The 22,848-nt window shown below is 36.8% G+C and overlaps 1 protein-coding gene across 3 annotated transcripts in view; it reads left to right on the top strand.

Annotated features, from left to right (window-relative positions):
• KDM1A (lysine demethylase 1A) overlaps nucleotides 1–22,848 on the top strand; it is a 61,963-nt gene that overhangs the window by 10,979 nt on the left and 28,136 nt on the right. For 2 of the 3 annotated variants that reach the window (XM_072827891.1, XM_072827889.1), the window contains exons 3-4: nucleotides 13,330–13,389; nucleotides 18,282–18,415. In XM_072827891.1, the coding sequence (XP_072683992.1) occupies nucleotides 13,330–13,389; nucleotides 18,282–18,415 (194 nt within the window). The remainder of the gene's footprint in view (nucleotides 1–13,329; nucleotides 13,390–18,281; nucleotides 18,416–22,848) is intronic. The other variant, XM_072827890.1, reaches the window with a different exon arrangement.

The raw sequence follows: 22,848 nt of genomic DNA, 5'->3' as shown, positions 1-22,848 counted from the left end.
ATCTTGCATGACTTTCATAGGTACCCAGATACTGACATATTTGAGAGGTTTATCTTTTGTTTCAGTCTTTTGGGTGGTGGTGTTGGGAGGAGGGTTGGGGGGAGTTCTCCCCTGTGATGTTATATAAATCACTAGATGTTTGTTTTTTATTTTTTTTTTTATTTTTTTTTTTTAAAGATTTTATTTATTTATTCATGATAGTCACACAGAGAGAGAGAGAGGCAGAGACATATGCAGAGGGAGAAGCAGGCGCCATGCAGGGAGCCCGATGTGGGATTCGATCCTGGGTCTCCAGGATCGCGCCCTGGGCCAAAGGCAGGCGCCAAACCGCTGCGCCACCAAGGGATCCCAGATGTTTGTTTTTTAAAGATTATTACTGATGTATTACTTGAGAGAATTACAGGTCAGGTGTTAATTTAAATTTAGATTTAGAACTTAACAAAGAGATTAATTCTGGCTAGAGATTCTGGCCAAAACTCTCAAAAATTAAAATTTATAATTTCAGTAATTATAATAAAGTTTAATAAAAACACAGTTTGAGAACATCTTAAAAGGATTAGATTCTGGGTTCAATTTATCTCAGGAATATGGGGTTTTCTAAGAATGGTTTTCTCTCTCAGTAGAGATACCAGAAGTATGTTTAAAAATTTATTAAAATGACTTCTTGGGCAGTTATTGGCAGTGATCTATTATTACCTCTGGGACTAATGTCCCTGAGACAAATGTTGCCTTCTCCATACCTTAAAACACCCCATTTCTTTTTGTGGATACATTTTTTTCTTTCTAGTCTTTTACATTTAGCTGTCATCCCTTTCTGTCCTTCCCTCCAACTTCTCCCTTGATTCTCTCTATTCCTTTTCATCTGTATTCTTCTGTGATTCTTGCCTTTCTTTTCTTCTGCCTTTGTTGTAGACTTGCTAAATGAGGTACATGGGGATAAATCTTGATATCCGTCATAATTCAAGAGGCTGTTGATTTCTTGTTTCAAGGGCTCTGAGTATTCTTCAGTAGGTGATCTGATAGTTTAGATGCTGCTTCACCTTCTTTTTGTGTGTGTAGTTGTGTTTCTGGTAGACAGCTGTCTGAAGTTGGTACCAAGTTGATACACATTTTCTTTGTCCTCTGAACATTTTAAACCTGGTACTGGTATTTTCTTTTTCATGAAAGAGATTTTTTTGTTTGTTTTTCCATTAATGTCAGACACTGTTGCCCCAAGAAGTAAGTATCTTAACAAAGAGATGTAGGATTTGGGGAACTGTCTTTATGCTATTATGTTGTAGTTAAATTTTTATCCAGTGGTTTAAATAAGTTATCTTAGTATTTGGGGGGATAGTTTAGACTATCTTCAATGCTCAGAGATGTGTTGAAAGCAGCCAAAACTTGCAATATATTATTTGTGATTATGTAAATAAAGTTATTTTTCCTTTAAAACAACTTGAAATTTAAAAAAAGTTTTCCAGCGTGAATTGGGGAAGTATTTGCCCCAGGAAAGTAGTGGCAACACACTGACCTGTGTAATTTAGAAATAGATTGGGCCCTAATACTGAATCATAAAATATTGTCAAGTGAGTTTGTTTGAAAACTGTCCAGGGTTTCCAAATCTCTTGTCTTACCAGAACCAGCTCTTTTGAGTTTTTATTAAAAAATTGAATAGAATCATTGTCATATAGGTATCTTAAAATCTTTGAGAGAAGATGTGGGACTTGTTCTTTGCCAAATCTTTATCTTAATCATTTTAGGTAATAACAAGAGGTTAACTTACTCTCTTAAAATATGTAAGTAAGGTTTGAATATATTTTATTTTTACCATCCTTTAAGTTTGTTTAGAAAATTTTGCTTGGCTTTCCACCATGTTATTCTTAAGAATATTTTGTTAGCACAAGGTATTCTGAAGTCTGTTGGGTCAGAGGGTATTATTGGAGAAGATTCCTCTAGGAGAATTCTGGGAGGAGGCCAGAAAAGAAGGTTGGAGTCTTTGTTACCAGGCTAAGGAATTTGAATTTCTTGTCCTTTAAACACTGGGAGGAATTGCCAGGGTAGCACTGAGGTATTTTGAGTGAGAGGCATTTTACCAAAATATATTTTTTGTAAAGATCAATTTGATATGCTCTATAAGAGTGAACTAAAGGAGTAAAAGAGACTGGCTTGGAGAGATGATTTAGGTTGTTTTGATAATCGAGTTTAGTGAATTTTGGTCATTGGAAAACTATTCTCAATATTAAAGTTGAATTTTTATGGTAACCAGATGTTTGGATTTTTTGTTTGGATTTATGTAATTGGGAAGAAGTTCTGTGTGGCTTAATTATTTTTCGATTTGCCTGCTTTAGATAACTGAATGTAGCTTGTCCTGTAGTAGTCACATGAGTAAATAATGTATTTTTCATACTAAATATTGCTGCTTATATTTAAAATTAAAATGATTTGTTTTCCTAAATGTTTTTGTGTATTTTACATTTACTGTGCACTTCTGAATGTATTTAACAAATGATGGATTTATTTGGTTTCCTAGTGCCTCTTCTAACAAGATAAAAGTGTTTTTTAAAGTCATGCCAACTGAACCTTGAAAAGTCTTTGGAATTGAGTGGTTATTAGTGAGTGGTATCACATAATAGTGGAGCATCTGTAAAATAGAGTAAAAATTCTCAGTTGGATTTTACTGGTTTAGAATAACACCCCTGTTAAATAACCTTCTGTTAGAGAGTTGCTTTTTTTTTCCTTTCTTGGTTCAGTTGTTAACTTTTTATGCCTTTGATTATTCCTCAAAGAGGTTTTATACTATATTAGCTGATTTGCTAGTGCTTAGCTTTTTATTTTCATGCAAAAACATTATTTTTTCTCCCTCCACTGCCTTACAACAGTTGAAAATTTTCAGAAAAATCTTACTAGTAGTTTCTGAATTTAAATTTTGTGTTGGATAGCTGTTTAGGAACTTGGGTTTAGGCAGATATTTGGGGTTAGAAGTAGCTTAGTTGTGTAAGCTTAAGACTAAAAAACTTGCTTTAAAATAGTAAAATGAATTGTGAAATGGGCTATTAGGATGCCTTTCTTAAGCTTTCTTCAGGTTAATGAATTTCTCAAAAGAGATATCAGAAGTATGTTTAAAAATGCATATGTATGTGTATCTATATATATATATATATACACATACATATGTATGTGTATCTACCATTTTTCCAGCCTCAGTGATGTGCTGTTACACTAATGAAGCTCTTCAAATCATTGGGTAATTTTGTTAGATATGATTAGTTGATTGATGACAGTTCTGCATTATCTGTTTTATTGAATGCCTATAGGAAGAATCACTTTGTCTCCCTGTTTATATTTTTTTAAGAGCATATAAAAACTTATAAGAATGTAAACAAGGGAACCTACTTGCTCTCTGTTGTGCATGGTAATTTTGGGTGTGTGTGTGTGTGTGTGTGTGTGTGTGGTATGTGTGTTTGAAAGAGATATAAGCTGTTGAACAGATTACAGTAGTGATGTGAAAGATTGGCATGACAAAAAGTAGTTTTTAATAATTTGGGGGGCACTGTTCATGTAATAGTCATACTGTAGGTTGAAAGAATACTTTAAAAAATCACATGAAAGGAGATGCAACATGAATTAGTAAAAGTTACTAAATTCTAGAAAATAACACAAAATATGTGTATATAGGAAGAAGAACTTAGTTTAAAATGCAATGAAATTTGATCACAAATACTGTTATAATGAAAATATTTATGACAAAAGATTGATGACTTAATATTTTATGAATTGCTTATTCAGTACGGCAAAAATCTAAAAGGCAGAATCTTTTGGACTGTCCTTTAGAACTTAGTATACTAGAATTTGACCAGAGAAGAGTTTAAGATGAGTTTCCTTACATTAAAAGAAAAAAGAATCAGTGGTCCTAATACTTGTATAATGGGCTTTATATTTTTTTAGTTCCTTGTTCTTTAGGGTCCTGTGTGAGGCAGTCATACTGATTGTGGTCAGTAAAAGTCCTAGGTTTAGCAGCATGGATAGTTATGGTCAGAGTTCAGTGAATAATTTTGTTTACTGTGCCATAACTATTTTCAAGTAGCTTATCCCAGGCTCTTCTCTCTGATTTCTTTTGCTTGCCTTCAAGAACAATCATATAACAGGAGTAGCTTTTAGATTTCATGAGAATGGACTCCATTACCTCCACTGGGAGGATTATAGAATTTTCTATTACACCCTGCATACCCAGCAGGAGGCCCTCTTTTGTAGATTTACTAGAGGTTGCTGGGAAATTCATTCCTAACAGAGTTGTTTATGTTGCCATTTTGGCCTATTATCAAATAAGTGCCTGAAATCATTTGAGTTCTCATTGAATGAAGTATGATGTGTAACATTTAGAATGCAGACCTAGCCCCCCTCTTTTTTGTATAGCATCATTTCAGTATTTTGATTTGCCACTGTGCCCCAGAATAATTTCCTGGAGGGCTAAGGATAAAAAAGTCACAGGCTGGAAAGGTAATCTAGGTTAATTCACAATTTTTGTATTTTGAGTGGTAACTAAAAATGGGCCAAGATATGTATCACTATAAAGTACATGGTCCCCGCACTCATAATTTATGGCCTAGTATGAGATATAAATGTGTATATAAATCCAATAGAAGGTGAAATAACTCTTAGATAACACATTTTAGAATAAAAATTTGGAGAGAGAGGCAGGAAGAGTAGGAGGGAAGTAGATCTTATTTTTTTTTCTTTTAAAGATTTTATTTATTCACGAGGGACACAGAGAGAGAGAGAGAGAGAGAGGGAGGGAGGCACAGACACAGGCAGAGGGAGAAGCAGGCTCCATGCAGGGAGCCTGATGTGGGACTTGATCCTGGGTCTCCAGGATCACACCCTGGGCTGAAGGTGGCACTAAACCGCTGAGCCACCCGGGCTGCCCGGAAGTAGATCTTAAATCCTTGGTTTACTGGAAGGATTTTTAAAAAGGTTGTATGGAAGAAATTTTTTTAAATTTAATTTATTTTATTTATTCATGAGAGACACAGAGAGAGAGAGAGAGGCAGAGACATAGGCAGAGGGAGAAGTAGGCTCCCTGTGGGGAACCTGAGGCAGGGCTTGATCCCAGGACCCCAGGATCACAACCTGAGCCAAAGGCAGATGCTCAACCACTGAGCCATCCAGGTGCCCCCCCCCGCCTTTCTTTTAAGATTTTATTTTTAAGCAATCTGTATACCCAACGTGGGGCTTGAACTCATAGCTTTGAGTCACATGCCCCACCGACCGAGTTTCAAGTCACATGCCCCAACCGACTGAGCCATGTACTGGGAAGGGAAATTAAAAAAAAAAAAGAAATAGAGACATCTATCCTTTTCTTTTTTTTCTTTTTTCTTTTTCCTTTCCTTTCCTTTCTTTTTCTTTACTTCACTTATTCATAGAGAGAGACAGGGAGAGGCAGAGACACAGGCAGAGGCAGAGGCAGAGGGAGAAGCAGGCTCCATGCAGGGAGCCGGATGTAGGACTCGATTCCAGGTGTCTAGGATTACGCCCTGGGCTGAAGGTGGTGCTAAATTGCTGAACCACCCAGGCTGCCCTAGAGACATTTTCTATACAAAGTAACATTGCCCCAAATTTGGCAGTTCTTCATGGACTTTATTCCACACGTTACTTCTAAAGTTACAATGCTTTGTTCCAGACATGTTGCTGGATTCTGTGGGTTCGGAGCTGAAGACTAGGTCTTACTGCAGAGAATTCATAGTCCACTTTAGGGTTACAGATTTAATAATTGTCTATAGTGAAGAAACAGTACAATAAAAGTATATTCAAAGTATGGTGAGAATCCACAAGTTGTTTTTATATGTTTTTCCAAAAATTGGGTTTTGGAGGTTTTACATTAAAACATGAAGGAATTAAATTAGGCTTTTTTGAAAGCAGTAATATCCTTGATTTTTAACTGGTTACTGCTTTGGGCTGATAACCATTGAATCAGATGCTACCAGTTTCATGTTCGGTCTTTGACAGATTGAGCTGCTTTTGATGATTCCATTTCACTGATTGTTTTGTTTTTTTATTAAGACAAAGTGGTTGTTTGGTTAGTGGAGGAATTTTATTTGTATAGTTTCCTTGAATTCTTTTTGCTACCATCCTTTATTTGGTGTGGTCTTGGTATAATAGAAGAACAGGATACTTGGGCTATGAGGATTTTCTCATCTGCAGAATGGGGCTTGGTATGGGATCAAATGAGAAAATAGGAATTCCACCCTCATGTACAAACATCTTATATGTATTAAACATAGAGTTGATCTAGCAATAGGGTGGATTGACATTTTATCAGGAAAAAATGAGAGTAAGTTGTTGGTTGACATACATACTCATCACTTTTGGAAAGTGGGAAGTATTTGTGGTAGCCCATTTTTAGTAGCATGTCATTTGCAAAATCATTTAAGTTTTTGTGCATTAAATCCTAGGAATGGCAAATGTTGGTACTTTTTTAATGTTAGATTCTCTCTTCTAGAATAACCTAATCAAAATCTGTGTATCAACTATTGAGATATAACAAATGTTAACATTTTGCAGTATTTGCTGATCACACAGGTCTTAAACATTTGAAGATAGAGTTATGTTTTTGTTTTTGTTATCTTTTTGCATCTTCTGATATGTGAAGATAGAAGATCATATGTGATTAATGCCTAAGAAGCTGTATCTCCTTCCTTCCTTGTACTCAAATCATACTGAGGATGGGAAGAGCCTCTAATCATGGTCTGAGAAGATGTAGATGGCCAGCATTCTGAGAAACTCGCTTGAGCAGAAAAAAGGGATTCTCTTATTGAAATTCTCTCATGGTTATCAGTTGTGAAAAGTTATTATGGTTCTTTTTAATAGGTTCAGGGTAATGTTCAGTATTGGCCTTTTTAGAAACAGGTGAGGGGTGCCTGGCTGGCTTGGTCAGAAGAGCATGAGACTTGTTTTCTTTGTGAATTCGAGCCCATGTTGGGTGTGGAGATTACATACATAAATGCATACATATGTAAACTAACTTTAAAAAAACAGGTGAATAAACTGGAAAAGTAAGCTTTATATTAACAACTCAAGCTTGGTAGCTTTAAGCTTGGTAGTTGAGCAACATGACAACATATAAATTGTAGACTTTCTCCTGAACATTTTGAAGAGTGAACTACAAACCAAGATTTTACAACAAAATAGGTGAGGAAAATGTCTACTATGGAATGTGGAAGGAAATAGCATGTTAAAAAGTTAATTCTTCCCTTTGGCTTCTAAAAGCTTTGTTTTTCTTCTTTAGTTTATAGGGCTTTTACTTTGTATAGGATTTCTGTTACGAGTTTCTCACTTCTGCCCCAGTGTTGTCTTCAGGTGCAAATCAGCAGTGTTCCAGCTCCTCCAGTCAAAGTGAGGAAATTCTAGGTAGGCTCCTACATTAAGCAGCGCCGTTTTCCTACATTCTAGACCTTATTGACACTGTAAACTAGGGTTGGAATTCTAATTGGAATCCACAGATTTCGTTCTGGATAATTTTGTTGAAGAGAATTGGTCAGGTTAGCCTGTGTTTTTTTTTTTTTTTTAATTTTTATTTATTTATGATAGTCACACAGAGAGAGCGAGAGAGGCAGAGACACAGGCAGAGGGAGAAACAGGCTCCATGCACCGGGAGCCCGACGTGGGATTCGATCCCGGGTCTCCAGGATCGCGCCCTGGGCCCAAAGGCAGGCACTAAACCGCTGCGCCACCCAGGGATCCCAAGGTTAGCTTGTGTTTAAATAGCTCTGATGTGCTTCAAAGGAATGCCTGAGGCTTTCCTTCAGGCTAGTTTTATCTGTCTCTGTGATCTAAATTTACTTCCCTTTGCATTTTGAACTGTTGTAGATCATTTTTTATTCTGTCCAGAATCATAGTCAAAAAGTTAGAAAAGAGATACATCAAGAGCAGTATACTTGAGGATGTTAAAGCTATCTATCACTATAGAGAGGACTGGAAGGCAGCACAAAGTGGTGATAGCCCTCATAACTCACTACCTTTCAGTTATTTAAACTTTTTTGGGGATCCCTGGGTGGCGCAGTGGTTTGGCGCCTGCCTTTGACCCAGGGCACGATCCTGGAGACCCGGGATCAAACCCCACATCGGGCTCCCGGTGCATGGAGCCTGCTTCTCCCTCTGCCTGTGTCTCTGCCTCTCTCTCTCTCTCTCTCTATCATAAATAAAAAAAATAAAAATAAAAAAAATTAAACTTTTTTGGTCATTTGTTTATGGTGACCAATTCCTCTTTGAAACTGTGACTTTCCTTATGAGATTATAGTCCTACATTTACAACTGCTTCAAACTCTCTGAGCCTATTATTACCTCCATGTTATTTTAAAGTTTTGGTCCCATTCTAACTTTGAAGTTCTGGCCCTTTTTTTTTTAAATTTATTTTGTGGGGTGGTGGGTTGCAGAGGGAGGGAGAAAATCCTGAAGCTGATTTCATACTGAGCACTGATCCTGACACTGGGCTCTATCCCAGAACCCTGAGATCATGACCTGAGCAGAAATCAAGAGTCAGCTGCATAACTGACTCTACCACCCACGTGCCCCTGGAATTCTAGTCTTTAATTAAAGAATAAGTAATTAAGTAAAGAGCATTTCCATTTAATTTAATTCACATAAATTTTTCCTAAATTTCCCATTGTGTCCATTGCATTACCATTTCTGAACTTAAAACCTGGGAGTCAATCCTGAACATCCCTTAGCCCTTTGATCAAGTGTTTTAAAGTCATGTATCTTCTGTGCACAGCTTCTTTGACTTGTTATGCCTTATCCATTTTCATTGTTACCTTTTTATTCTAGTGAATTTTACTTCATATCTAAATTATTTAAGCAATCTTTCATTTGGATCTCCTTTATCTAGATCACATTCTCCCTTTGATCTGTCTGGTACAAAGTGGCCAGATTAGATTAATTAAAATATCACTTGTTTTGCTGCTTTTCTGTGACAGATCATACAGTTCTACTCCCATAACTATTAAGATCGAGTTTAGGTTTTGACACTGAAAGAGGCCCATTTTACCTATCCTGCTCTCCCACATCTGCAAGTACTCTGTGGTTCTCCATACATACCAGCTCTGTGCTTTTCTTGCTTTTTATAAGTGTTCTGGACCATGCTGGTGGTTTGACCTGCCAAATCTCCGGATTTGTTCAGAAAACCTTCCCTGATTCCTTAAGTCTGTGTTAGCTTCTTTTTTCCCTTAAAAAAAGGGGGGGGAGTTTCTTTCTGGATATTTTTCATCTTTTCCCCAATTAGATGGTAAGCCTTTTGAAAATAGGTACTTACCGTGTTCAACTTTCTACTCGTGCTTGGCAATTTTGGAATAGGTATTCAGTAAACATTTTATTAGTGAGATTATTTAAAATATAAACTAAACTGAGGTGTTAATAGAGTGGAAACTCGTGTGTTCAAAGATGATTTAAACTTTTAAGGTTTTGTTTTTTTCCTCTGCTAATTTGTCAGATTTGCTTGAACCCAGTAGCTTGGCAGTCACTTTCATTCTATAGCTTTGGTAAAATTTTTATTACATTTTGTAAAGTTGATTTTTTATTTAAAAATCATTGCTTCTCAGAAGACTTAGAAGTTTCTCAAATTGTCTACAAAGTTACTAATTTGAATGTGATTTCAACAAACTAAAGTCAAAATGTGAATCAGCTGTTCAGTATGTTCCTGGAACAACACATCAGTGATCCTGCCTTCCATGCTTGTCAGATAAAAATATTTGAAAGACATCATAGATTTCCTTTTAAGATGTTGGAAGAGTGATCTCTTGAGAATTTGAGTCAAGATGAGAAATCATCCTCTAGTGACTGAAACTAAAATACTTCACTGTTCTTTGATAATAACCTAACAGGTCTGTGAAAGGTTTATTAGAAGGCAACTGAAAGGCTGCTATGTAAGATAAACCAAAGATTTTATTTTTGACTTGTAGAAGAGATGTGCAAATACAGGTACTAAGGATCTCTGCTTCAGACTTGAGGAGTGTGTGTGTGTGCGTGTGTGTGTGTGTGGTGGGAATGAAAACAGAAGGAAGTCTCCTGCGCAGTGCAGTGGTGCCAAAATCAAGGTGATATGAAAAAGTTGCTTTTGTATATTTTCATTTTCCATTTTGAATTTGAGCTCATGGAGGATAACAACTGTACTTGACTGCTGTTCCATGTCTTTGTGCTACTGTCAGAAACAGAGTCCTAGGCCAGAAGAATTCAAGAAATAAGTGAATATGGCATTTTATATGTTCTAATCAGAGACACTCCTGGATAGAAAATTAGCTGTAAACATTTATATGTGTGTTGTTTTTAAGAAAATGGTGAAAGAATTGCTCTAGAATATCACTAATAAAGATGATGCTGTTACCTGTCTTTGGAGAAGTAGGCACTCTCCAAATACTCAGTGTGTTATGATTAGAGAGAAAGTAGCAACCTCATCTTTAAACATTCATCAAGTCAAGAGACACATTGTTCCCTTACTTAATTTAAGCACTTTTTGTTTCGCTTCTCATCATTTCTTAAGCGTTTATTTTTTTTTTTTAATTTTTATTTATTTGTGATAGAGAGAGAGAGAGGCAGAGACATAGGCAGAGGGAGAAGCAGGCTCCATGCGCTGGGAGCCCGACGTGGGATTCGATCCCGGGTCTCCAGGATCGCGCCCTGGGCCAAAGGCAGGCGCTAAACCGCTGCGCCACCCAGGGATCCCTTCTTAAGCGTTTATATCACATATTTGGTTTTCTCCTATTTCTCTGCTTATGCAGTACTTTGGAGTTTCTCTCTATCTCCCTTTGACTTTATACTGTTAAGAGGTATCCCTTAAATCATCACAGGGTTTTGAATATTTTTCATATTACTCCTACATATTTTATTAAAGAATAGTATATGAGTTTTGTTCCTTTTTTCAAAAGCAGAAGGTGAAAAAGACCTCCCTACCTTGTAAAAGAACGACCTTGTTAAGCTTTTGAGTGCATAAATCAGGCTTAAGAAATCTATATTTCCATTAAAGACCATTGACAGAAAACAATCAGCCAAGAGCTACCTGGAGGTTAAAATAAATTAATTTAGCGTACTGTATGACATGTAGTGTAGTAAGGGGAGAAAGCAAATAAATGATAGAAATAGGAAGGGTAAAATAATTCAGACTTAATGGCTAGCTTAAAAGTAGGCTTTATTATTATTATTTTTTAAAGTGGTAAAATGCCTTCGTGACAGGAGACTGTAGCTTTCATTCTTGGTATAGCAGGGTACATAATTTGAGAGAGAGTAGTTATATTATTCCTAGTGCTTAAATGTTATTCTTGGAAACTATTTATTTCATTGTTCTGAGCCCTCTCCCCCCTTTTAAAAATTGATTCAATCTTTTGATTTAGTGTGGTTCTATTTGGAACCAAACAGAACAATAACAACTTCTTTAAAAAAAAAAAAACTAAAAGTTTTTTTATGAATAAATCTAGAAGTTATTGAGAATGAACTTTTTTTTAAAGATTTATTTATTCATGAGAGACACAAAGAGAAAGGCAGAGACACAGACAGAGGGAGAAGCAGGCTCCCCAAGGGGAGCCTGATGTGGGACTCTATCCCAGGACCCTGGGATCATGACCCGAGCCCAAGGCAGACGCTCAATTACTGAGCCACTCAGGTACTCCAAGAATGAAAATTTTTTTTATTTAAACTTTAAAAGTAAAAATTAAAACATAGGGCCTGCATTTTCAAGATGTTTGCAGACTGAATTTTGTAAGGAGTCATCTCTTTGAAATTATATGCCCTTTTCTAAAGGCTGTAAACAAATTATACATCTTGAGCCTTGTCTGAGAACCATACCCTTCTATAGAAGAACCTCAAGGGTCCTTCAGACAGAAGCATAGTGAAATAATTTTTAAAAAAAAATTAAAAAAAATTAAAAAAAAATAAAAATTTATTCATGAGAGAGAGGCAGAGGATGAAGCAGGCTCCCCTATAGGGAGCCCCAAGTGGGACTGATCTTGGGATCACACCCTGAGGGGAAGGCAGATGTTCAACCCTTGAGCCACTCAGGCTCCCCATGAAATAATTTTATTTTTATTTTTTTTTAAAGATTTTATTTATTCATGATAGAGAGAGAGAGGGAGGGAGGCAGAGACACAGGCAGAGGGAGAAGCAGGCTCCATACGGGGAGCCTGATGCGGTGTTCCATCCCGGGACTCCAGGATCATGCCCTGAGCCACCCAGGGATCCCCCATTAAATAATTTTAGAATGAGATTCTATCCTATCTTCTAGTAACCCATTCTAATGTCAAACATCAATTCTTTCTAAACACCTTCATATATATGAGGGTAGAAATGTCATTTTCGCTTTCCTGCTCCCTTAAAATTCACATGGTAGTCAGTCTGCTTTTTCATTGAGATTCTTTTAAAATAAACTGTTCAGTGAAGCGTGTCTAGTTTAGGTCATTGGAGAGAGTTTTCATATCTTTCAAGGATCATGCTGTAGTTTTCCTGTAGTGTACCAGGTTGCTAGAAGCTTAAGGAGATTGATAGCATCTGTCTTGGTGATAGATTTTGAAAGAGTCTAGAAGATGATCTGTCCTGACTTTGTCTGATTGAACTTTCAAGCTGTGATACTTTTCTTGAAGTTATATTTCTACTTTTTAGTCAATTAGGAAAATCTCTAACCTGGCTTGTTGTGTAGCTTGAGTTAGAAGCTCCATCATATCTAGCCTCCCCCGACTCCAACCATGTGTGTCTATCCACATTACTTGGCATATGACTGCAGGGTGTCTTGTGGTGTGTTTGAAAGTTTTACTAAGGAAGCACTGGTGTATTCAGATCTAGTGCTGTCTGGCATGCATAGTAAATGAAACTTGTTTTGGAGCTGAATCTTTACAATGCCTGCTTTGAAGTCAGAGGGAGAATTTTTCATTAAAACTGTCTTTTGCTTGTTCATTAAGTATACTCCTTGTGGATAGAAAGGTAAAGATAAAGGGAGATTGTTGCAGCTCTAGACCTAGAGCACGTTACACTGATCTCTCAGTCTAGCAACAAGTAGTAAAAGACCTTTGGAATTCGTTTTTCCCCCATCCAGCCTTGATTAAATAAGACTGACAGCAAGGATTTAGTGATTAGAAATACTGTGTACTTTGCTCTGCTACCTTTCAACAAGAATCAGTGTGTAAAGTTGAAATTTTCTGACCAGAATTTGGAAGACTATGATGTGATTCCCTGGGCCTGATTCAAGAAGGAGCTCTCTGAATATGGGTTTACTAGTTGGTGGTGAATTTGTGAGTCACCAACTATTAGGCCTTTATGTCCAGATATTATCTTAATTTATGGAGTAAGGTCCCTGAGTTCTCCTCTTTCCTTCCACAGGGCAAGCAGGAGGACTTCAAGACGACAGTTCTGGAGGGTATGGAGACGGCCAAGCATCAGGTGAGGGTGGCATTAGATGCTTGCCACTTAGTAGCAAGAGCCGCCAAGTCAGGGATTGATGCTTGCAAGTGTTTTTGGCTATGGTATCCACATTTTAGCCAGAAGCGCAGGGGAAATTTAACCCGCAGGACAGGGTAGTGGAATAGGAGAAGGTGTAGCCAGAACAAAGGCAAGCAAAACATTTTGAAGTCCTCAGGCCGATCTCAGCCCTCCGCTCTTCATGTTCTTGAGGAGATGGCGGGTACTTTTCTCCCCAGCAGCTTTTATAGTAGCAGTAAACATATAAAACATATTTAAGAATCATGGGACCTTTAAAAAGTAAAGCTATAAACACAGAGAGGAGAAGCCACAGGCTGAAAGCCTTCAAAAAAAATAAAAATAGGACAGAAAGGCATTCTAGGAGTTAGAGGAATTATACAGGCAGGGGATTCCTCAGAAGTGGTTGTTAGATGGTGTTGGGTACATATTTTTCAATTAACATTACATAGTTAATTTTGTAGTTTAAACATTTTGTCACGTGAAAATTCATCGTTTTTTAAAAGTCTACTCGAAATGCTTTCTTTTCAGATCAAACTGTTGAGATTTTTACTTCTAGGAAAAGGTAAAGGATTAAGTGATTTATAGGGCCCATCTGGAGCCATTAAAGTTTGTTTCAAGAATCCAAAGTAGTATGTCTGGATTTCATCCTTTGCCTTGGATGTTTTTGTGTGGTTCAGTGCTCAAAGCTGACTGATAACGTACATTTTGATAGAAATGGAATAGGTATTACTTCACTTTTGGAGTTTGTTACTTTTCAACTGTTAAGTTTACTTTAAAATTATTTGTCTTTTGCAGTTCTGTACAGCAGGTCTAGGAAATACTTGTATTTTACTCTTGGGTCAAAGTTCACTGTTAATGCAGAAATTAGTACATAGGGGATCCAGAATGTTAGAAGTAAACTTGTTTAAATGTTCTCCCAAGGATCGGAGGTTGATAATCAGCTCATGGTTATCTGAGAGGAGTTAAAATCCTCATTCAGAGTCTGTGGCAGATAAACCTTCAAGAATGCTGTTCATCAAATGATGCATAATTGGATCTTCCATGGAACTGTTGAGGATCAGGGATAGCCTTTAGAGCTTTAATCTTGAAAGTAATTGAGTTTTCTTGCTTTTTGTTTTAACGTGGATAAATTTACTCTTTTGCTTTAGTAAACAGTACATTGTATTGCTGAAAGTAAAAACAGACTTTCATATAAAATTGTGGTGCTTCTGACTTACTGTTTAGTAGAACATGAGTTTTTTAAAGTGTTTCCCAGAATAGTGGGGACTATTCTGAACCCTTCAAGACCTCTCTTCAGATCTTTGTCATGCTCAGAAGCATGCATTTGTGAGATGATCAGTTAGAAGCATATGCTTGTAAGTGATCAACATTCTTTTTTTAATAAAGGCAAATGACCCTCATGGGTATCTTGGGACCAGGATCATATCTTAACTTCTATAAATCCACATCAGTCTGGTGTATTCATCCTAAATCTTAAAAGTTAGAAGGGAACTTAAGGTCATTTTCACTAGTTTCCTGCTTTCAAACAGACTATTGTATCCACCTCTGTTTTATGGATTAGGACTTGAAATATAATTAAATGATATGACCAAAGATACACCAGCAGCTGGAGGAGTGAGAACCCAGAGGTCTTCTTTCTCATGCATAGACTAGTCCTTGTACCCTCCCTCATAGAATCACTTAAAGTGTACGTTTCCCCTAAAAAATAAAAGATATAAAGCATAAGAAATCATGATTCTCCTTTTTTTTTTCTTTTCCTCTCCTTTCCCTCTATTCTTTATTCTTTTTGTTTTTATGCTATTGTAGGACTGGATATGGTGCATCTGTAGTTTACTAATTTTAAGTGTCTTTTATATGTAGATTCTTGTCAGGCTTTTGTTTTCACTCTTCAACTAGAAATGTAGCTATTCTAGTTAATTTATCTACTTCATGAAAAAAAGGCAGTTAACTTTCATGGAGGTCTTCTTTTCTGTTAATTTTTATATCTGTTACCTCACTCTCCTCAGGATAATACCTGTATCATCAGAATCAGGGAGGAAGTGGTTTCATGGAGTAGAGAATTTATATCTTCACCTTCCCCTAACACTTTTCTGCGTCTCTAATCTATTGAAAGAAGCCTTCATATTCCCTTAAATATTTTACAACTTTTACTGTGTTTTCAGAGTAAGTGTGAGCCAGTCAGACCATTAGAAAGGGTATTTCTACTTCAGCATGACTGCATTTTGACAGGTGGCATTGGCATTTCCTGTGTCAAGCATGGGGGAAAAAGGAATTGAACTAAGGGGCAAGATAGATATGCAGGCAGCCCTGGGGCTTTTAAAAAAATTAAGGTAGCATCTTTGAAACATTCTCAATTTCCAGAATACCAGACTGTGTTAAGTGCACACAAACACTAAGTGTAAATTACTTTTGAATTAAATGTACTACTAGTACTTCCTTTTAATAAAGGTATTATTAGAGTCAATTGTATTTTTTAAGATTTTTCCCTCTAAAGGAAATACTTACAAGTAATATTGTCCAGAATGGTCTATTAGTTCATTTTGGAAAGAGTGCTTTGATTTCTATTCTGAATAGCTTGGGTTCCAAGTTAACATTTTTGGTTTCTTTGATAAAAGGTTAGTTGTGTGTGTGTGTGTGTGTGTTTTTTTTTTTAATCTTACACGATTTTTATATTGATAATGATCTTCCTTCCTTGAAATAAGTCTTCATCCCTAAAAGCCGAAAGGAAGAAAATAATTACTGAGTTTTTAGAAACTGTTTTCATTTTTAAAAATTGACAAAGTGTTTAAGAGTAACTAGGTGTTTTTGGATGTTATGTAGAAGATAGAATGGACAAGAATATTATTCCACACATACATTAGTGTCACAACTTTTGGCTTAATTCATTTTGTTAATCATTTGGTGTTTGATTTAAGGGGTTTTTTTAAATTTAACATGACTTATGTAAATAACATTTAATTGTTACATAGTCTCAGGATTACCAAAGTTAGCCAGGTATTTTAGAGTGATTTTTTTTTTTTTTTTTTAATAAGAGCACTTGGAACAAGGAGCCAAATAAAAAATTTAGTGTTTTCCCTATGTGTTTTTTTTTTTTTTTACTGTCGTTGACAGTAGTATTTTGTAGTAGGATTGATGTTCAATGATGACTTAATAAACATGTAGAGAAGGTATAGCTAAAAAAAACTACCCAGTTTTGGGGCAGTGGGGAGTTTATAGAGTTCATTGGCTTTCATGTTAGTAGTAGTGTACACTTATGAAGGTAATCTGTTTTAAGAGATCTTTGTTCTGGTTATTGTGTAGATAATACTCAATATAATGTGACATGTTTTTGTTCTTAGTTTTATTTTTTGTTTATTCAATTGGGGCATAGAGAATAGGGACATCAAAGCTGTGTGTACCTTTAGAGAATTTCACGTTACTGAAATAACCTATACCTCTGTTGCCAGCATTTCTTCTCTTCTTGCCTTAATTTCATGTTCTCCTCTCAACAGTATGGCTCATTATTTTTTTCCTTATGGAATAATTAATTATCCTGAAAGTCTTTAATTTTAGGTTGATATTTATTAAATGAGAGAATTGTTGACTTAGTAATGTGAATATAGTACATGGGCCCTCATTATCTGTTGTGAGTAGATAGCTTTTCCCCCCTCTTTCCCAAGAATATTGTTTCTTAATGTGCCACCCATATTAGCATTAGGCATTTTTCCTTGACCTCGTGTTAACCATTTTGTCCTAGTTAGTATCTTTAAATGTCTGTGGAAACAGCACTTTAATAGCTTAGTTGTCATTTTCTAAGTTACATCCTTACCTACATTGTTCTTTTTATTTTCTTAATCTTACTATGCCTTTTCTTAATTTTATTTCCATTATCAGTGTTTCTAACTACTTGTTTTATGTGCTTTAAATGATTAAATATGGATATCTGGTGCCTGTTTCGTTACTTACATAGAATTACTTCAAAGGTATTGAATTTTGAAACTTTTTTTTTCATAAGCTGGTGGTTAAATATATCTTTTATAAGGTGATCTTAGAAATACAGGTAAAATACACATAAGTGTATTTCTAAGGACATTCTGTAAAGACGTACTTAACTATCAGCTTGTAAAAATAATCGGTTTAATACCCAATTTTAAAAGTTTCAAAGTAATATATATTTTACTTGTACATTGCATGTATTTGTAGTGTATAGTATATGCAGTTAACATACTTGTGTAGTGTAGTATAAAGCATTTTTATGTTTTTGCTGGGAAAGGTAAATTCTTTGCTTTCTTCTGTGTCTTCATTGTAGTCTGCCTAACTTATCTGTTTGCCAGCATTGCATTATGGGGACTAATGGATGGTACCACTGACGAGATAATCTTACTTTGTTACTGTTGGTTATGTTCCCTGCTGTAATCTTAAAAGAAGGCATGTGGTTGTGTTTTTCACTCTGTAGTTTCTTTTCCTTTCCTATTAGTGTGTTTTCCTTTATTCTGGTTCTTTAGTTTAAGATTTCGTGTACACTCTCAGTGATGCTAATTTTAATTAGAGTATCTTCCAGTATTATAAAGTTATTTTGTGGATAAAGAAAATATGTTGCATGCTTTGTTATGTTTTCTGAGGTAGATTGTTTCATTCATTAGTAAGCTGTAATTTTGGGAATATTAAGCTCAACAGAGTAAGTAAATTCTAAAGATGTTCCAGCTTTTGAGTAAAATGAAAGTTTTGTTTTTTGTTTTTTTGAAAGGAGATGGTCAGTGTTCTGTGAACAGGCAGAGCTTTATAGAGGTTCTTCAGGCGGAAAAGGAGTTTCATTATCCCTGATTTTGTATTCACTTGCACTTTTCCCAGAAGTCCTTTGCTTTCTTTGCTAGGTGTGGAGGGTGCAGCTTTCCAGAGTAGACTTCCTCATGACCGGATGACTTCTCAAGAAGCAGCCTGTTTTCCAGATATCATTAGTGGACCACAGCAGACCCAGAAAGTGTTTCTGTTCATTAGAAACCGCACAGTAAGTTTCCATGTCAGCTTTTTTTCTGTTTGGATTATAAAAAATGCATATTGCTTTTATGGAGAATATCAGAAAAGAGAGAGGAAGAATTACAAAATTACCTATAACATGTACCATTAACCAGAGGTAATATGTTAAAAATTAGTTTTTTTTTCCCTTTGGTCATTTTTTAAAAATGTATATTTAATTTTTGTTTTTAAATTTGAAATGCTATTTCCATATATTCTTTGGATTATTTTCATTCTCTTTTTTTTTTTTGTTTGTTTTTTTAAGATTTTATTTATTTATCCATGAGAGATACACAGAGGCAGAGACACGCAGGCAGAGGGAGAAGCAGGCTCCTCGCAAGGAGCCTGATGTGGGACTCAATCCCAAGACTGGGATCATGCCCTGAGCCAAAGGCAGACACTCAACTGCTGAGCCACCCAGGTGTCCTATCTTTTCATTCTTCATAACCTCGTAAACATGGATCTTCATTTAAACTTTTTTTAAAAATTTTTTATTTTAAGTAAACTTATGTGGGGCACAAACTCCCTACCCTGAGATCAAGAGTTGTGTGCTCTACTGACTGAGCCAGGTGCCTGGAAACCTCTTTGGCCGGGGGTGGGGGGTGGGGGGGGGAGTGCAGAAGGGGAAGGAGAATCTTAAGCAGGCTCCACACCCAGCTCAGAGCTGATCACAGGGCTCAGTCTCACAACTGTGAGATTATGACCTGAGCAGAAGTCAAGAGTCAGATGCTTAACTGACTGAGTCACTCAGGTGTCTCCCCAACCATCCCTTTTTAAAAAAGATTTTATTATTCTAGAGAGAGAACATGAACTGGAGGAGGAGCAGAGGAGAGGCAGGGGGAAAGAATGTCAAGCCAACTAGGTGCTGAGGGTGGAACCTGTTACTGGACTAAATCCTACAACCCTGAGATCATGACCTAAGCCCAGACCAAGAATTGGGGCACTCGACTGAGCCAGCCAGGCCCCCTCCCCTTTTTAAAATTTTTATTTATTTTATTTTATTTTTTTTAAGATTTTATTTATTTATTCATAGACACAGAGAGAGAGAAAGGCAGAGACACAGGAAGAGGGGGAAGCAAGCTCCATGCAGGGAGCCCGATGTGGGACCTGATCCCGGGTCTCCAGGATCACAACCCAGGCTGCAGGCGGCACCAAACCGCTGCACCACCAGGGCTGCCCTTAAAATTTTTAAATAATAATTTTGTCCTTTGATCCCAGGATAAGAGGAACTCTTATTCTGTTCTACTTGTCTGCTTCAACCTCCTCCTCTGGCTAAATGCTTGATTTTGATGTCTGCATAATATTTTGTCTGTTGGTTGGGTCATACTGTAAATTAGGCATTTAAATGTCCATTTGTGCTTTATTAAGCTGTGAACAGCTTTATACTTTTTTTTTTTAAGATTTTATTTATTTATTCATGAGAGACACAGAGAGAGAGGGGTAGAGACATAGGCAGAGGGAAAAGCAGGGTCCATGCAGGGAGGCTGACGTGGCACTCGATCTTGGGTCTCCAGGATCACGGCCTGGACCGAAGGCGGTGCTAAACCGCTGAGCCACCTGGGCTGCCCAGCTGTATACATTCTTGACTCTATCTCTGGTTGTTATTTCCTTATAACAGCGTTCTAGAAGGAGAATTACCTTGTCAAAAAATAGGAACAGTTTTGGGGTTTTGTTACATATATATAGTCAGATGGCTTCTCAGAGAGACTGAATCAGTCAGCAACTCTATTTCTCTGCTCCTGCTTTGGTTATTAAAACAATGATAATCTGTACTGCTATTTAGACTAAGAGTTTTTCATTTCTTTAACATTTCTTACTTAGACTGACTTTTTTTCACATTTATTAGTCATTTGTATTTCTTTTGTGAATTTTTCTTTTATTTATTTATTTTTTTCTTCTGTGAATTTTTCTTTCATGGCCTTTATTCATCAGACATTTTTTATTTATTCATTTTTTTAAAGATTTTATTTATTTATTCGAGAGGGAGAAGCAGGCTCCATGCAGGGAGCCCAATATGGGACTCAATCCTAGGACTCCAGGATCACGCCCTGGGCCAAAGGCAGGCACTAACCTGCTGAGCCTTTCTGATCCCCTCATCAGAAATTTTTTAGCCATAGAGGAGGGCAAGGTACTCTTCAGAACATATTCCTTGTGCTCTAGGGTGATACAAAGTAAAAGAAATTTATGTTGTAATTTCAGCTGCTTTGAATATAGCTCAGAAATGTCATTTTAGCATGTCTGCTTTTTTAGCTACCACTAACTTCTTTATTTTGGCTGTTAGATTGCAAAACCTCTGCTGAATTTAGTTAAATGTTATTTAGCTAGAGTGATTGGTGGATTATACTGGGTTTTCATAGTACAGAATAAAGGGATTTTTGAGCATATGAAGAAAAAATCAGGGTAAGTTTTTAAAAAGTAAATGGAACATTTTTTTATAATGTTTGTATTTCTTTTTTTTTTTTTTTTAAGATTTTATTTATTTATTCATGAGAGACACACAGAGGGAGAGGCAGACACACAGGGAGAGGGAGAAGCAGGCTCCATGCAGGGAGCTTGATGCAGGACTTCATCCTGGAACTCCAGGATCATGCCCTGAGCCGAAGGCAGAGAGAGGCTCAACCTCTGAGCCACCCAGGCATCCTGTAAATAGAAAATTCTTAATGTGGATTTCTGACACTTGTCTTAAAATCAACTTCTGTGTGTAGCATGCAACATTTGATTTAAATGGAGTTTTTAGGGGACATCTGGCTGGCTTAGTCAGTAGAGCATATGACTCTTGATCTCAGGATCTTGAGTTCAAAGCCCAACATTTGACGTAGAGATCACTTAAAATTAATTCTTTTTTTTTTTTAAGATTTTATTTATTCATGAGAGAGAGAGAGAGAAAGATAGAGGCAGAGGGAGAAGCGTGGGACTTGATCCCGGGACTGCAGGATCACACCCTGGGCCGAAGGCAGCACTAAACTGCTGAGCCACTGGGGCTGCCCTTAATTCATTTTTAAAATGGATTCTTTTTTAAGATAAGGTCATCATTTTTTTATTTCATCTGAGGGAAGTTTTCACTCTTTACTTGAATTTCACTCTTTACAGTGATCTCTTCCTGTGATTTCTATTCTGTGATTTGGGGAAGGAAGGACTGGCCCAGGTTAGAGTTCTGCGCTTCTGACTGTGTAACTGAACATAAAGCGTTCTCTTACAAGAGTTGTATCAGTTCCTTTGTTTACAGATTTTGAAACCACAACAACTTTAGGATTATTGAGCTTAAAAACTGTGACCCAAGCCTTTTTTTTTTTTTTTTTTTTTTAATAGGATGGATAGAGGAAGAAGGCTTGTGTTGAGGGGTGAGGAGCTTGGGCCCAGTGTATACTTGAGGAAGTGCATTTTGCCTTATCAGTGACCAGCAAGAAAAGTAGAGGATGGTTATGAATTTGGCTATGTCTCTTTGTAATTGGGTTTATTTACACATCGCCACATTTCTTTGTTGAAACTTGTCTTTGGAGCAATTAATTTTCAGCTAAGACTTAAATATGGTGGTAGTTGGTCGTTCCATTTATTTATTTATTTATTTATTCATTCATTCATTCATTCATTCATTCATTCATGATAGACATAAAGAGGGAGAGAGGCAGAGACACACACAGGCAGAGGGAGAAGCAGGCTCCATGCCAGGAGCCTGACGCGGGACTTGATCCTGGGACTCCAGGATCCCGCCCTGGGCCAAGGCAGGCGTTAAACTGCTGAGCCACCCAGGGATCCCCCTGCCTGTTCCATTTAAAGAGCATTTGTGTTTGAGCTTATTGATTGTACCATAATATTTTTCATTCCTTATCTTACTGCTTTTTCATCAGTATTTGAAATAATTAACTATTATTTTCTTCTTAAACATAGAACTCCCTTAGCTTAACACAGTATTCTGGTTTTTCTCCTGTCTCCCTGGTCTTTGTCTTCTCTGATTGCTTTGTATGCTTAGCTTTAAAAATAGGCCATTATAAAAAAAATAAAAATAAAAAAACAGGCCATTATGTGAACTGACTGGAGTTCCTTAAGACTCCTTACAGTCTCTCCCTCCCCATACTGTCTTTTCCCCCCTAGAAGGCCTCTTCTGCACATTGGCTTCAGTTATCACCCATAGGCAAATGGCTGCAGACCTTAACTCTCCTCAGACCCTTAGCTCTGTATCTAGATGCCAATCTTGTATCTTTTCTTGGTTGTCTTGAAACTAAACTCACCTCTTCTTTCATTGACCCTCATTTAGGGACTAGCATACCAACTCATTTAGTTGTGCAAGACAAAAACTGGAGTTATCCTTGGCACCTCTGCCCTCCCCTACCACATCTACATATCTAATTTGATCATTTGATTCTGTGGATTTTATCTAGTCTGTATCTCTGGAGTCATGTAACCCAGTTTAAATCCTAATTGGTC

This window comes from Canis lupus, chromosome 5, assembly GCF_048164855.1.
Source record: "Canis lupus baileyi chromosome 5, mCanLup2.hap1, whole genome shotgun sequence".
NCBI classification, from domain to species: domain Eukaryota; kingdom Metazoa; phylum Chordata; class Mammalia; order Carnivora; family Canidae; genus Canis; species Canis lupus.
The sequence above is the reverse complement of the archived record's forward strand: the minus strand, read 5'-3'. Positions and strand labels throughout refer to the sequence as shown.